Source organism: Hippocampus bargibanti, linkage group LG18, assembly GCF_051943395.1.
Source record: "Hippocampus bargibanti isolate YZ-2025 linkage group LG18, ASM5194339v1, whole genome shotgun sequence".
Taxonomy (NCBI): Eukaryota; Metazoa; Chordata; class Actinopteri; order Syngnathiformes; family Syngnathidae; genus Hippocampus; species Hippocampus bargibanti.
This window is the reverse complement of record NC_142751.1, coordinates 7,971,794-7,986,116: the sequence shown is the minus strand read 5'-3', so window position 1 is coordinate 7,986,116 and position 14,323 is coordinate 7,971,794. Positions and strand designations below refer to the sequence as shown.

At 39.8% G+C, this 14,323-nt stretch overlaps 1 protein-coding gene across 3 annotated transcripts in view; it reads left to right on the top strand.

Annotated features, from left to right (window-relative positions):
- Positions 1-11,386, top strand: part of brinp1 (BMP/retinoic acid inducible neural specific 1) — a 123,320-nt gene extending 111,934 nt beyond the window's left edge. For all 3 annotated transcript variants that reach the window (XM_089020783.1, XM_089020782.1, XM_089020784.1), the window contains one exon: positions 6,556-11,386. In XM_089020783.1, the coding sequence (XP_088876909.1) occupies positions 6,556-7,690 (1,135 nt within the window). In that variant the 3' untranslated portion in view covers positions 7,691-11,386. The remainder of the gene's footprint in view (positions 1-6,555) is intronic.
- The last annotated feature ends 2,937 nt before the right edge of the window (positions 11,387-14,323 follow it).

The following is a 14,323-nucleotide window of genomic DNA, read 5'->3' as shown; positions in this document are numbered from 1 at the left end:
GTCATACTTCTCTTTCTGTCAGGTGTGTGCTATTCAAAAAAAAAAGGTTCCTCGCAGTAAGTGGGACATGCCACTTCTCTTCTCTCGGCATTCCCGAACCAGCTGAGAAGTGGATGACAGTATCAAAGCAAAGGTGAAGAGCCTGTGAGTGGTTCCAAGGTGTGCGCCCAACACAGCACCTCCACAGGGAGGCCTTGTAACATGTCTTCCACATGTAAGCCTGGTGGCAGCTGCTGCTGATGACGATGTGAAAGCATCTTGCCAGGTTGACAACTGGCACCACAGATCCGGTCTCCAATGCGGGAACGGCGCCATTCATAAGTCAGAACCCACAATGGTGGCTGCATGCTGTCATCCAGCCACCATTGTTTGAATGCTCCCACTCGGAATGCTGCTGTTAGAAGTATGTCCACAAGTGCCTCCCTGCAGATTCCCCCACAATCCTCTGGGCTCCTTAAATTTGGAACCACTATGGGTGGTCAACCATCTCTTGCCGCAACAAATCTATAGGGGATTACCTATCATGAGTTTGGTCACAAACTAATTGAGAGTAAATCAATAGCCCCTGTGCTGCTTGTAGTCAGGGATTCTCATTTGTCTCAACAGTTACCATTAATTGTACATCAACAATTCCAAATAATCAAACAATGTGTTTTTTATCAATTGCCCAATGATAATAATTATAATAATAATAATAATAATAATAATAATAATAATAAAAATAAAAATAATAATAATGTTGATATTATTAATATTATAACAATTACTATTATTTGTAGTAGTATTGTTGTTGTTGGTGGTGGTGTTTTTTTATTCTTGTTTATTACGATTATTATGCACATCCATAATTTGCCCATGGTCATTCATATGACTTCCATTTTAGACCGGCATAAATATTTGTATTACAAGGTTTGAACTATGAATATCTTTTTGGTCTCATTATTAGCAAGACATTCATCTTCCCAAATGTGTTACTTATTCATGTTCCAAATCAGACATTTATGAAATTGGAATGAACCCTGCATAGAATTGGAATATATTCATTAAGTGATAATGATGGAGGTCCTCTAATTGCGGTGACACTATTGCTCGTTTCGTTTGTAGAGGTCACCTACTTCCTGAGATGAATACATATTGTAATCATCATTGACTTAAAAATAGCTTTGATAACCTTACGATTCACATCCATGTAATATTTGTTTCTATGCAATTGTTCATGGGTTTAAAACATTGAAACCTCGATATTTAGTTACACTTCTTTTCCACAAAGTTGATCAATACAAAGTTGATGGATTGCTATTTTATTTCCTCTATATGACAGAGTTCAGTATTTTCGGAGTACAATGAATGGCTGATGTAAACACTGTTTTCATATGCACTTGATCATTACCTGATCAAGTGCATCAAATAGTTGCTGTAATAGTGGCTGTGGTTGCATTATGCATCCACTTGATGGAGCTACCCTAAGGGGAATGCAATACATTCCGCTTTATTTATATAGCGCTTTCACAACTTTGCAGCTGTAACAAAACATGTTGTGTTTTTTTTAACTTTGTTTTGGAAGAATGTCTGAAGCAAATATTCATTTTAGGACAAAACCCCAAATCCCCCAAAAAATTGGGAACGGCACTCAACGTCATATTTTCAATTCCCAAATAAATTTGGGAATGGCGGTGAATGAATTAAGAAATTGCGCAGTCAACTTTACTGTATAAGCCATGACTAAACAATTGAAATATCCCCACTCACAATTAACTTATGTTTAAATTAATAACTGTGAATTGCTATTTTTTTCTTTTTTTTTTCCTCCTGATTCAATTCGGCTCTGTTTGGGAGGAATTCATGACATTTAATCTGAGCTCAATTAACTTTGAAGCCACATGCCCACACCTAGTATTCTCAGCGGTGGGTGGCGGAGGGGCTGTTGAGGGGGTTCTATTCCACTTGATAGTTTTTTTAATTTATTTCCTACGACAAATCTAAGCGAGCCAGACAACGCGCTGAGAGCAATTTACCCAAGCATTCCAACCTCATCATGAGATAAAATGGTTTCAAAATTAAAGAAAAAAAGTTTCAGTACCTTTTATATGTCCATTCGTTAATGTGTCAGTTCCCGTGGGGTATTCAGCTTTGAAATAAAGCTTTTCATTTATGTAAATTAGACTGTAAGTTAAATTGATGGCATTCTTTTAAATCATAATTGTACTCCCTCCATATTTTATACTCGAAATAGCAATAGATCAGACATGTTTTGGTCGCCTTAAAGATAGAAAAAGTGTGCAATATGTCGACAGTCTCACAGATGAACAATTGTCACCATCATTTTATCCGCAACAAGACAAATTCGATCACATGCTGTCAATAAATGAAAAAAAGTGCAAATCGCTCAGTCAAGGAAGATAGTCTAAGATTCCTCACGCTGCATTAAATGTTTCTGTAGTCATAAAACTCAATATTTTGTTGGTCCTGCCATTTGAGTAAAAATGACAAACCCTGGCAGTGGAGTGGACACAATTGCATATCATCTGGAAGTGATTGAGTTAAGTAGCTTCGTCACAAAGTGTTGTTTCCACAATTGAAAATTGAGGTTTTCGAGCCACTTTCCTTGCCATCCTTCTTTATGTGGAAAAAGAACAAAAGAAAAACAAGTTGTGCTCGGTTGGGAGATAGATGGCCAGTGTTGTTGTTGTTGTTTTTTTTTTTTGATACAGGACCACCCCCTCAAAACTGATTGTCTCACTGTTTTTGTCATGTCACCAATATTTTATGATGGCACAATTGTGGGGGACAAAATGCCCAGTGTCTCCTTCAAAAGTATCAACTACTGTGTTCCAATAATTGCTCCTGCTTGCACAAACAAATATGGTGATTTTATTTATAGCCAAACATTGGCTTCTTGATGAAATGCACTTTCTTAGTGTTGACTGACTTGAAAGCAATAGAATATTGTGTTCGATGGAACTCTTGTCTAAATGTCGTGAAGTTAAACCCAAACTAGCAATTCTTTGCTCATTGACTCATAACAGAGCCAAAACTTGATGTCTTTTAATGCTCATACACAATTTGACATGCTCCAGCCTTCCACGAGTTGTTTGCAAGTACGATGGTTTCTCCAGTCACGTTACATTAACTTTATCAGAGCTAAAACGGAACCGCTTTTGTCCTCCTGTCATTCCTAACAACCTTACTTGGTGAATTCACGAAAGCAAATATCACTCCCAACTCACAGTGACTAATTGGACCGATGCTGGGCCCCGTCATGGCACCATAATGCAAATGATATCCTTAAGAGTTTCACGCACAATGCACAATTAGAATAGAAAACACATTCATGCTTATGTGCATATTCAACATGCTGCCTGCTAATTATCTTTTTTCTCATGCAAATCAACAAGTGTGGGGTTGAAATCTGTGCCCGACTCCTGGTCAAATAAGGCTGACATTATGAACTCTTCAAGAGAATATATTGCAACACTCCCACCCAATCTGTCAACAACATATACCTGGCGCAACAGCTGTGTGATTGTGGCCAAAGTATTGCCCGAAGCCTGATGTTTTCTCTTTTTTTTCCTCCCGGCCAGGGCGAGTGCCGTGACAGTTTTATTTTAGTCTGCCCAAACGCAAAATAATAATGATGTGGATAGGATCATATGAACATTTTCCAAGGCAAAGCATTTTCACATTTCTGATTTGATAGAGCCTTGAGCGGACTCCAAGTAAAAACCAAGAGAACAAAAAAGCCAAAAGACACACACACACCACACACACACACACACACACACACACACACACACACACACACACACACACACACACACACACACACACACACACACACACACACACACACACACACACACACACACACACACACACGCACACCTGTATGACTGAGAGCCTACACATACACAAACCCATACACACATTTTGCAAAAAAAATACATTGATTTATAGAGCGCACACACGCAATACTACTACTACTACTACTACTACTACTACTACTACTACTACTACCGGTAGTAATAATAATAATTATAATAATTGCCTTTATTAGTCTCACAGTGGAGAAATTTACATTTCACAGCAGCAAAGTGATGAAAGGAATGAAAGTACAGAAGCAAAATACATGAGCTGCTGGAAAGGCAGCCACTCTCACTGCGCCGTCTTGAAGTCAAAAGAATAATAATAATAATAATAATAATAATAATAATAATAATAATAATAATAATAATAATAATAATAATAATAATAATAAAAAGAAGAATCATAATAAAAAGAAGAATCATAATAAAAAGAAGAATCATAAGAATCATAATCATAGTAATCTATTATTATTATTTTTTGGATTTTTCAAAATGAACCTGAAAAATTCAGCTGAGCTACGAGAAAGAAAACATCCAAACCCAATAGGAAGGCAAAACATGGCAATACAACTCCTGTGAGAATCAGAATCATCTTTATTGCCAAGTGTGTAGATCACTCAAGTAATTTGTTTCTGGTCGAACACGCTGCACTAGTATCATCATCAAAAAATTACAAAGAGGCACTATACAGTTCCATTTGGGCTACTGTTCAAAGTTAATGGCTTGGGGGAAGAAGCTGTTTAAATGTCGGCTGGATTTGGTGCGCATGCACTATTTCCAATATTTCCAGTCTAATTTGATTTTGCTGATGATATTATTCTAATCAGTTAATGTCATGGGTGAAATATTGGTCATCTTTCGTCTCTATTGAAAATATCTTGTTTTAATTCGAATTTTGTCATTTCAACTGAATAGTGTACCAACCCCACTTTTGTGGCCAGTAGTTTGCTGTATGTTGTGTTCTTGAGTCAACCGGGGGATGTAAAGATTCAACCAACATTGACAACAATGGCTACTTTGGGTTTTCACTTTGTGTCCTATCTGTATTCCCAGGAAAAAAAGACGTCCTGTTTTTCTTGTCTGCTGGAATGTTGCTTCAGATTTTAGTGCGTCCTCAACCCGTACACTAGAGTTAGACAGCTCGGTGTACGTTCATTGCTCTCCATAAGTGACGGGGTGAGATTTGTGATCTGCTAACAATGCATTTATTTTGTACTCGGGTTCATTAACATGTCACGCTAACCTTGACCAACTCTCCAGGAAAAAAAAAAAAAAATCTGAATCCATTTCCTATAGTCAGAAATGAAGTTCTAATGCTGTCAAGATGACAGGGAAAGATGCCTGCGGGGAAAGCGGCGATGAACTAAGAATAGCAAGTGACACCTTCCACTTGAGGGAAATAACCAAACTTCTCTCTTTTGACAACGCAAAAGAACGTCCTATTCTCTCATCTTTTTCACATTGACTCTCAGAGGCAAGAATTGTCCATGGTCTGAGTCATTTTGACCTTTTTCCGCCACCACAACAATCACGAGCTTCCCCATGATCTACCCTATCGATAATTATATCCTGATTCATCGCGCACAAAAGGAGTAGCAGATGAAAAATATATTTTAAATACTTCTAATCACATTTGACACAATTTTACACTCTGTATGGAGTCAGAACACTGTCAGGAGGTTTTGGCATTGATGGTAAATAAACAAGTACTGGCAGGGAAAAGCTTCCTGTAACAGCATTTTTTTCAACTCCCCGGTTATCATATTTAATGGCCTTGTTTTGATTCTCAACATAACGACGGTGTTTTGGCCTTTCAGAGAAAGCTGGCGAGAGGCCGGTGTGACATGAAATGACCGTCGGATAGCAGTTTTAAATGCAACAGGGCGTGAGATATGAGTCGCGGGTGTTAAACTTCATACCCTTGTTACGGCTTATGATTACAGTACAGGACGGCATGGCTTTACGAAGGCTGCATCGTAAACCTCAATAAAATATTATTTTGCAGATATTAGGCGTATTTTACCATCATCATGCTGACTATGCCCCGTGGATTGTATCTGCTAGTCCGGTCCGTTTGGAAATTTGCTGGTGAAAGAATATTCTGATTATCCTAAAGAGACATCATCATTAGATTGTTGTCAACCATGAAGCGAATCATTTCGATAGGCCCTTCCACACCTCTTGACTTTGCAGCTGTTACAGATTTGGTCATTCCGATATTTCCATTTCTGCGCCAAGTCCAGATGTGCCAAAAACTAAACAGGGGCTAAGAGGGGATTGAGCCTTTTCTGTTACTCGTCCCACTCTCTGGAATGACCTGCCACTGAAAATCTGTCTCAAAACTCACTTGTACTCTTTGGCATTTGACTCCGCATGATTCCAACTTGATCTTGGTTTCACTCCTTGGAGCTTTCTACTATCTTTGTGACTGCCATATTTCCTGTATAGGATAGCTGTCCATGTTAAGTGATTTGTTACAGCTTCAGCTGTTGTTAAAGCAGTGTATAAATCAATATGTATTGTGTTGTAAGTCAGTGCGAGCTTTACATTGAACTAGGATGAGAACCAGCAAATCGTTGATCTATTTCAGTCCCTCATTCTGTCTTCACCAATTCCTCCATTCGATATGATCGCTTTCGTTGTTGCAAGTCCATCAACGCTTTGTATTTTTCTTGTCTTTTTTTCCTACAAGGTCGGTGATGCAGTGGCTGAACAGGGTCCAATCCTTCCTCTACTGCAACGAGAACGGCTTTTGGGGAACATTCTTGGAAAGTCAGCGGACATGCGTGTGCCACACGGGCGTCACTTTGTGTCAACGACCGATCCCTTGCGTCATCGGGGGCAACAACAGCTGTGCCATGTGCAGCTTGGCCAACATCTCGCAGTGCGGCTCGTGCAACAAGGGCTACAAGTTGTACCGTGGCCGCTGCGAGCCTCAAAATGTGGACTCGGAGCGCAGCGAGCAATTCATTAGTTTCGAGACGGACCTGGACTTTCAGGACCTGGAACTTAAATACCTGCTGCAGAAAATGGACTCGCGACTATACATCCACACGACCTTCATCAGCAACGAGATCCGTCTGGAGACTTTCTTTGACCCGCGGTGGCGCAAGCGCATGTCCCTGACGCTGAAAAGTAACAAAAACCGCATGGACTACCTCCACATGATCATCGGCCTGTCCATGAAAATCTGTCAGATGCGGAACAGCAGCATCGACCCCATGTTCTTCGTCTACGTCAACCCGTTCAGCGGGAGCCACTCAGAAGGCTGGAGCATGCCGTTCGGCGAGCACGGGTACCCCCGCTGGGAAAAAGTGCGCCTGCAGAACACCCAGTGCTTCAACTGGACCCTGTTGCTCGGCAACCGCTGGAAAACCTTCTTCGAGACCGTGCACATCTACCTGAGGAGTCGAGCCAAGATCCCCACCGGCCTCCGCAACGACACGGGACCCGTCGACCTGGCGGACCCCAACAAGCGGCAGATCTACATCAAAATCTCCGACATCCAGGTGTTCGGCTACAGCCTGCGCTTCAATGCCGACCTGCTCCGCAGCGCCGTGCAGCAGGTCAACCAGTCCTACACGCAAGGAAGCCAGTTCTACTCCTCGTCATCCGTCATGCTCCTCTTACTGGACATCCGGGATCGGATTAATCGCCTTGCCCCTCCGTCCGCGCCTGGGAAACCCCAGCTGGACCTCTTTTCCTGTATGCTGAAGCATAGGCTCAAGCTCAACAACAGTGAGATGATCCGGGTCAATCATGCCTTGGACATGTACAGCACAGAGATACTCAAACAATCCGATCATCTGACTGCAAAACTGTGTTGATCGCTTCCTAACGCCATTTTAAGGACGTAAAATAACACAGAAGCACCCTCGCAAATGAACCGAACCTCTAAGGCGGCCTCTTATCGCGTTGACTTCTTTTGCCTTTTTTCCTTTTTTTGCGGGGAAGCTTCTCTGCCTTTTTGATGTGACGCAAACTTTGTAAAAGCATACTTCGTAAAATGGCGGATAGAGAGCGGAAAGCAAAAGGCGTCCATAAAAGCAAGACCTGAATCGGAACTTGCGTTAAAAGGACTGTAACATACTTGTCCAAGCATGTCTGTCATTTTCCCCAAACAACTTTAATGTCACAGAGAGAGAGAGAGATTTAAAAAAATATTTGTGATAAAGAGGCCTTGACTGGAAGGTTGGATCTGTAACTGCCATTCTTCTCTCCCTGGAAAATTGAAAGAAGGGGAAAAAAATCAACAAAGTGAGCAGAACAGATATCCTTTTATTTACTCTCATGTGCAAAATAAAAACAAATGTTTCTATACACCCGAAGAATGCAGAAACAGATCGACTGTGTGTAATGTCGTCAACCCATTTATTATTATAGTCTATTACTTTTCCAAGCCTCAGCGAGTCGGTGAGTTATGAAGCACTCGCTCAATGTTCTAACATGGAAGGCACACGCAGCAGGCCGGAAATTGATCGTCACGTCATATAACAAAAAGCCAGCTGTTTATAGATATTCAAATAGACATACATACACATACATTGTGCGTGGATGTCAGCGCGTAACTTTTTACTTGTTTGGGCTTGATAAATGAATGTGTCTAATTTTTTCAATTCCAAGTCGTTCCCAGTTTTTTATTTATTTATATTTTTGTGGGTGGGAGTAGTCTCTCGTGCTTTCACGAGGCAGTGGCTTTCTTGGCTGCGGGAGTGCATCATTGTCGTGGATTTAATCCGTCAATGTTAATTTTGTACTGCTTTATGTAAAATGGACAACCAATATCGACGGTAAAAATGTTGTGATTGCTCGTTTGTGGACCTTTTTTTTGCGCACCAAATTTTTGGCGAGCGTTCACCGATCAGGTGCGATCTAAAAAAAAATAGCCATAATCGATGACCCGCCATACACCACCACCACCTTGGCCCAAAAATCGAGGATTGTTCAATCCCGGTTCATTTTACACGCACTAAAACATGTTTTGTTTCTCTCTTGGTTGATATGAGTCAAAAAAGCACAGCAAATGAGATGTTGGCACTCTCACTGGATTTCTATGTTGTGCTGGGAAAAAAATAGATATTCCAATGTGAAATTTTAAATCATATTTTTTAATTGGGGATATTTTCATCATCCCCAATTTTTTTCCCCAATGACAAAATCTTCCCTCCATATTGTCTGTTTTTTCTTTTTGTATGTTTGTTTTGTTTTTCTTATTTATCCCGGATTACTGTGTGTATATAATCCCACTTGTTGAACATGAAAAAGATATCTGCGCTTCTCTCATGTGTTTTGCTGGTGAAACCTGTTGACCTGGTGTTTCTTATTATTGTATTGGAACAAAAAAAGTGTCAGAACCCAGTTGCAGACCAATTTACTTTCATATGTTATTTTAATTTTGGTTAACTTGCTATATATTGCTGCTTTTCTGCTCAGTGTGGCACTAAATCTCGTGGACGTTGCCGAGGCACGTCTTCCAAATCTGGATTTGGAGATTTTAATCAATCCCATTTTTTTGGTCTGATTTGCTATTCATAATATTTAAAGTGGGCACAACATGGAAAACTGATGTTGAATTCTTTGTACACGCATTGTTCGGTGTCTAGCGTGCCTATCAAGCTGTTGGGGTTAAAACTCAGCCACCACATAAATCTTTTGTGAGCTAACTATTTCTGAAATGTCTCTGTGAAGAAGACATTTTCAACAGAATTTTGACAATTCAAATTCCACACTAATTTTCTGTGCTCATGATTGCGCAGGTGGAGCTGCCATTTTATGTATGATAGATGGACGAAAGGGTAATATAGTAATGTAAAAAACCAAACGCTGAGCCGAGTTGGAGTGTTAGCAGACATTTGCATTAGCTAAACTTTTGCGCGGTAGACAAAACTCATTTCAGATTTTGTCACCAACCTAGAGAGACCTTGGAACTGTTTGTAACGGTGAAAAAACTCGAGTCACACGTCACCGTTAGCGTGTTCTTCTCAGCATGCATCGGTTTTCTTGTGTCAATTGCTGAATAGCTACGTTCCATTTACACCTAACTCATTTATCATTTCAGGCGGTAGAAAATTAACTGTTAAAATTAAAAGTACAGAGCCGTTCTAAAAAAGGTTACCCCCCACCAATCGTCTGTGTAAGCTCTCAGTCGTGGTCCATCGATGAGAAGGTTTCTTCAGCCGTCATCTGTACAATCCGAAACCTTCAAAATTGTAGAGATGACGGCTGAAGAAACCCCCCACCAATCAAAACATGAAGTGTCACATTGTATTTGTTCATTCCATCCAGCGACAAATTGTAATACCATGCTAATATGGACATGTTAAAATGTGGCATAACATCGCAAGTACAGCATTTTTTTTGCATGCTAACAATTAGCATCTTTTACATTATATTTTTGTTGACATTTTTGAACCCCAAAACAAGTACCATCACATTTTTTTAATTTACTGCAATGATTTATGTGTTTTATACTTTTGTTGGGCTTTTGTGTTTACATTTTTTTTTTTTAATTAAGGCTGCCAGATTCGTTCGTATCGCGGGTGAATTCTTGCTGGAAAATGTGCCTGAATGCCTCCAAGGACTTCAAGGCAGAAATTGACACCAGTCTTGGCTTTGTAATAGAAATACGAAAAAGCCCCCCATGTATCGGCACTCAATTGAACAATTCATGATGAACAAGACCATATTTTGTTTTTTTTTGTTTTAATGTTGTCATTATAATTATACAAGTGCCTGTTATATATCCCTTTAACATGTTTCGAGCTTGTCACAAAAGTCGCAGTCAATGACAATCTCCTCTCAAGGAGGTTTCGTTGTTGTTGTTTTTTTTAAAAAGAGGATATCAGTTATTTGTCTTCAATTCTACACGATACATTTTAACATCGTATCCCTGTTGCAGTAAAATAATGAAGCCAGTTGAACCTGTTGATTGGTTCTTATCTGATTTGTCACACTATGAGACTGTTTTTACGTTATCACAATTGTTAATTTACTTTTCTTTTTCGAGCCCCTGCAGGGTCCATAGAACAAGGACATAATAAATAAAACACTCACGTAAAAGCGTACGGAAAATTATTCTGAAGGGTGCAATCGCTTACATGAACTTTGTTTAAAAAGACAAAAAAAATAAAAGCCAGCTATTTTACTCATTCATGGGGTACAGCTTAATTGTCTTTAAATTGAATGTTAACAAAATATAGACAGGAACTCTAAGATCACCAAATACATTCAAAGCGATCAACTGTCATTTTTAGTTTTGTGTCCAGGCAAGAACAGTTTGCGAATGTTCTGCTACTTGAGATGTACACAGTAGAGCTGATTTAATGGCAGCCATTGACACGCCCCAAATCATGCGATGTAGTGTTGCTTACATGTACCCATTAAATATGTCCCAAGAATAATTTCACCTAATACCTTGCCAGTGTAATGTTTTTTTTCCTATCTTGTTGAGGTTATCATATCAGCTTCTTTAAATGAATGTTTAATATTATATTCTATTTCCCATTAAAATGCTATATTTAATAGTATTTTGCACGGTTGTTTTTTTTTTTTAATTTTTCTATTTTTGGAGAGATATGGGGTGTATTATATTTCAATGATTAAAAAAAATGATATTACAAGACTAAGTTTGCCGTTGGCGTGAAGGTGAACTTGAGTGCTTTTGCATTTAAAAATATATTTCTCTGACTCTTTGTTTTACAGACATTTGGACTAAATTTGACTCAAGTGTGACTTCTATCTTGGGTTGATCCTGAAATGTGTGTTGTTTGTAAAGGCTAAGCACGTTCTAGGAAACACCGTTTATTATTCATGGCAATATGAATTGGAATTCACATGGACTATTGTGAGTATGTTAATGCTGTGGAGTACTGCAGGGATCAATACTCAGCCTTCACTGCTGTGTCACTCGATGATCACTAGATCACATTTTACTATGACACTGGCATTCACCGTCAAGCCTTCGTCACTCAAATACTGTAGATATCATTACAAACTAAAAAAAAAAATTGTGAGCACGGTGGCCAGAAATAAAGTAAGGCTTTCACATCCCGAACACCCGAGGCGGCACGTCATATCAAATGGATGTTGATAAACGGACTAGTTTTGTTTATAATATGACCGTCCAATGCCGCCTGATCAACCTGCAAAACTCTCCATATGCTTTCTCTTCTCCAGGTTTATTCCTTTTGTCAAACATTTTTGGGGGCAGTATTCTTCCTTGGCCTTGAAGAGGCGTTTTGAGCAGCGGATGCCACTGATATCTGAGAAGTGTGGATTTATAAAGCCATTTAAAATTCTTTTCTATTTAAGAGTTATAAATATAAACTTGACTCGAGTCGAAGAACTAATGGAATAGTTAAGACGGAGAAAGGCTTTTTGGAATAGGCTGCTTCAATTTCTTTATGGCACCCTTTTCATGGAGACACATGTCCGTTCAGCCCGCAGCTCGAAGGACGGTTAAGTAAGAAAAGGGGCCTTAAAAGGCAACTCATTGTCCTCAAGCATTTGAGCACTCCAATTGAGGAAGAAAAATAGCACCTGCTTTTCATGCCAGCGATCAGTCCAGCCCGTGTCTCAAAGGAACCCCTTTACACCACCCACCCAACACCGCAAAGGCTTTTCAATCGAAATAAAGTTTTCCATTTGAGTCAAGTGGATAGGTCAACATAAAGAAACCCATTTATTTGTTACAATGTCTTTAAAATGGTTACGATTGGAGTCGAACCATTTTGTTGCATTAGCTTTTTTTTCTCCCACCAGTCAACAGGCAATGAACAACACACACGAGGTTTCCCGCTGTGCCTTTTAACCCGAACCAAGCTAATTGAGTCGCAATTGTTATCCGAGCACCTCAAGTGAGCCTTAATCAATCTATCCTTTTCCTTCTCACATTGATGCAGTTGAATGTATCACAGTTTATTCAATTGCCGACATGATGCCTCGGCTCCTGAAGATAAAGAAATATGTCGCTCAAATAGATGCCTTCCTTTTCAGGGGTAGTTGGTTCGAACTCCTTTTTTCCCACCACCTCTTGAGCTGTGCCCCAATCAGTCATATTGACTGCAGTTATGATCAACCCCCGATCCCTCGAAAAGGTGGCTCCTTTTTTTAACATCTAGGAAAAAAGTAGCACAAAAGTTGTACATGGCGCTGTTTTTTTTATTTTTTTTTTTAGAAAATAAGAGAGGATGAGTTAAAAAAATGTAAATAGGTGAATTTGTAGCAGAATACAGTTTCCAGGAGAGACAGTTTGGGCGTTTATATTCCGTGGCAGGGTTGAAAAGATCAAGTGATGCCATGGGTGCTTCCTTTCATGTGTGGCACCACTGTTTTTTTTTTGGCCTTCTCAAAATTGACATTATATCACAAAAAGAACACCCCAATGTCCTTTCCCTGCGCTCTCTTCCAAAGGACAGCAGCAGGGCGGAATAGGATTACGCGCAGGCATTCATCCCTTTACGAGGATATGGAAGGGAATGAAGCCGGGAGGAGGGGCAGCCTGAGACCAGAAAGTCGTTATTTCAAATTGGAAAGGGTCACTGTGCTACTTTTACTAATAAGGACTTGTGTCTGTTTCAGGGACAAGCTCCTCCTTGGGGGTTGGGGCGAGCTCTCCTGGCGCTAAATGCCCAATTAACCTCATGCAGCCCATGCACATTTTTTTTTTTCATGTTTAAGTGATTCCCGAATGGCCAAAGGTAATTTTGGAATTGAACGGGATGGCACGCTCACCCTGTTGTCAAACGGTGCACAAGTCAGCCGACGCTAATCGATGTGATCGGCCTTATTTTAAATGCGGCACAAAAGCCGCTCCGGCCTGTGAGTGTGAAGATAACCATCAAGAATTGTTTCAGTTGGGACACAATATCAGATCCTTATCTCGAATGAACTTATAAACCTTGATACTTTCAAACAGTAACTCAAAACCCTAAACAAGGTCTTGAACTGCAATTTAAACTACATTCAGTTTTTAAAATGTGTAACCTTACCTCAAGCAGTAAGGCAGACTTGCAAACCTAATTTGCAATCTGAGTCTTTCTTTGAAATGCTTCTTACTGTCTTATGAACCTCACCTACATTTGAAACCTTATTTTGGAGTCTTAGTTTAAAATCCTTTGTTGAATACTAATGGAGGCTTGAAACAAAAACTAGTGTACTACCAAAGCCATGATTAAGCATGAAACCTTCATCTTAAAACCCAAACCATTTGAAATGTTGACGATAGCTTATTTTGAAACCTGATTTTGAAAGAGGGACGACCAATTAAAACCTTAACTCATACTGAAACATGACTTTGAATCCCCTGACAATGGCCCTAAGCCAAATTCAATGCATGGAAATCTCTTTTTTTTGCGTATTTTGAGTATTCTTTGATGTAATGTGACGCACACACAACTGGTAACTTTCCAGTTGGCCATCTTCGGAGAGGCCGGGCCGGTTGCCGACCCCCCCTTTGGGAC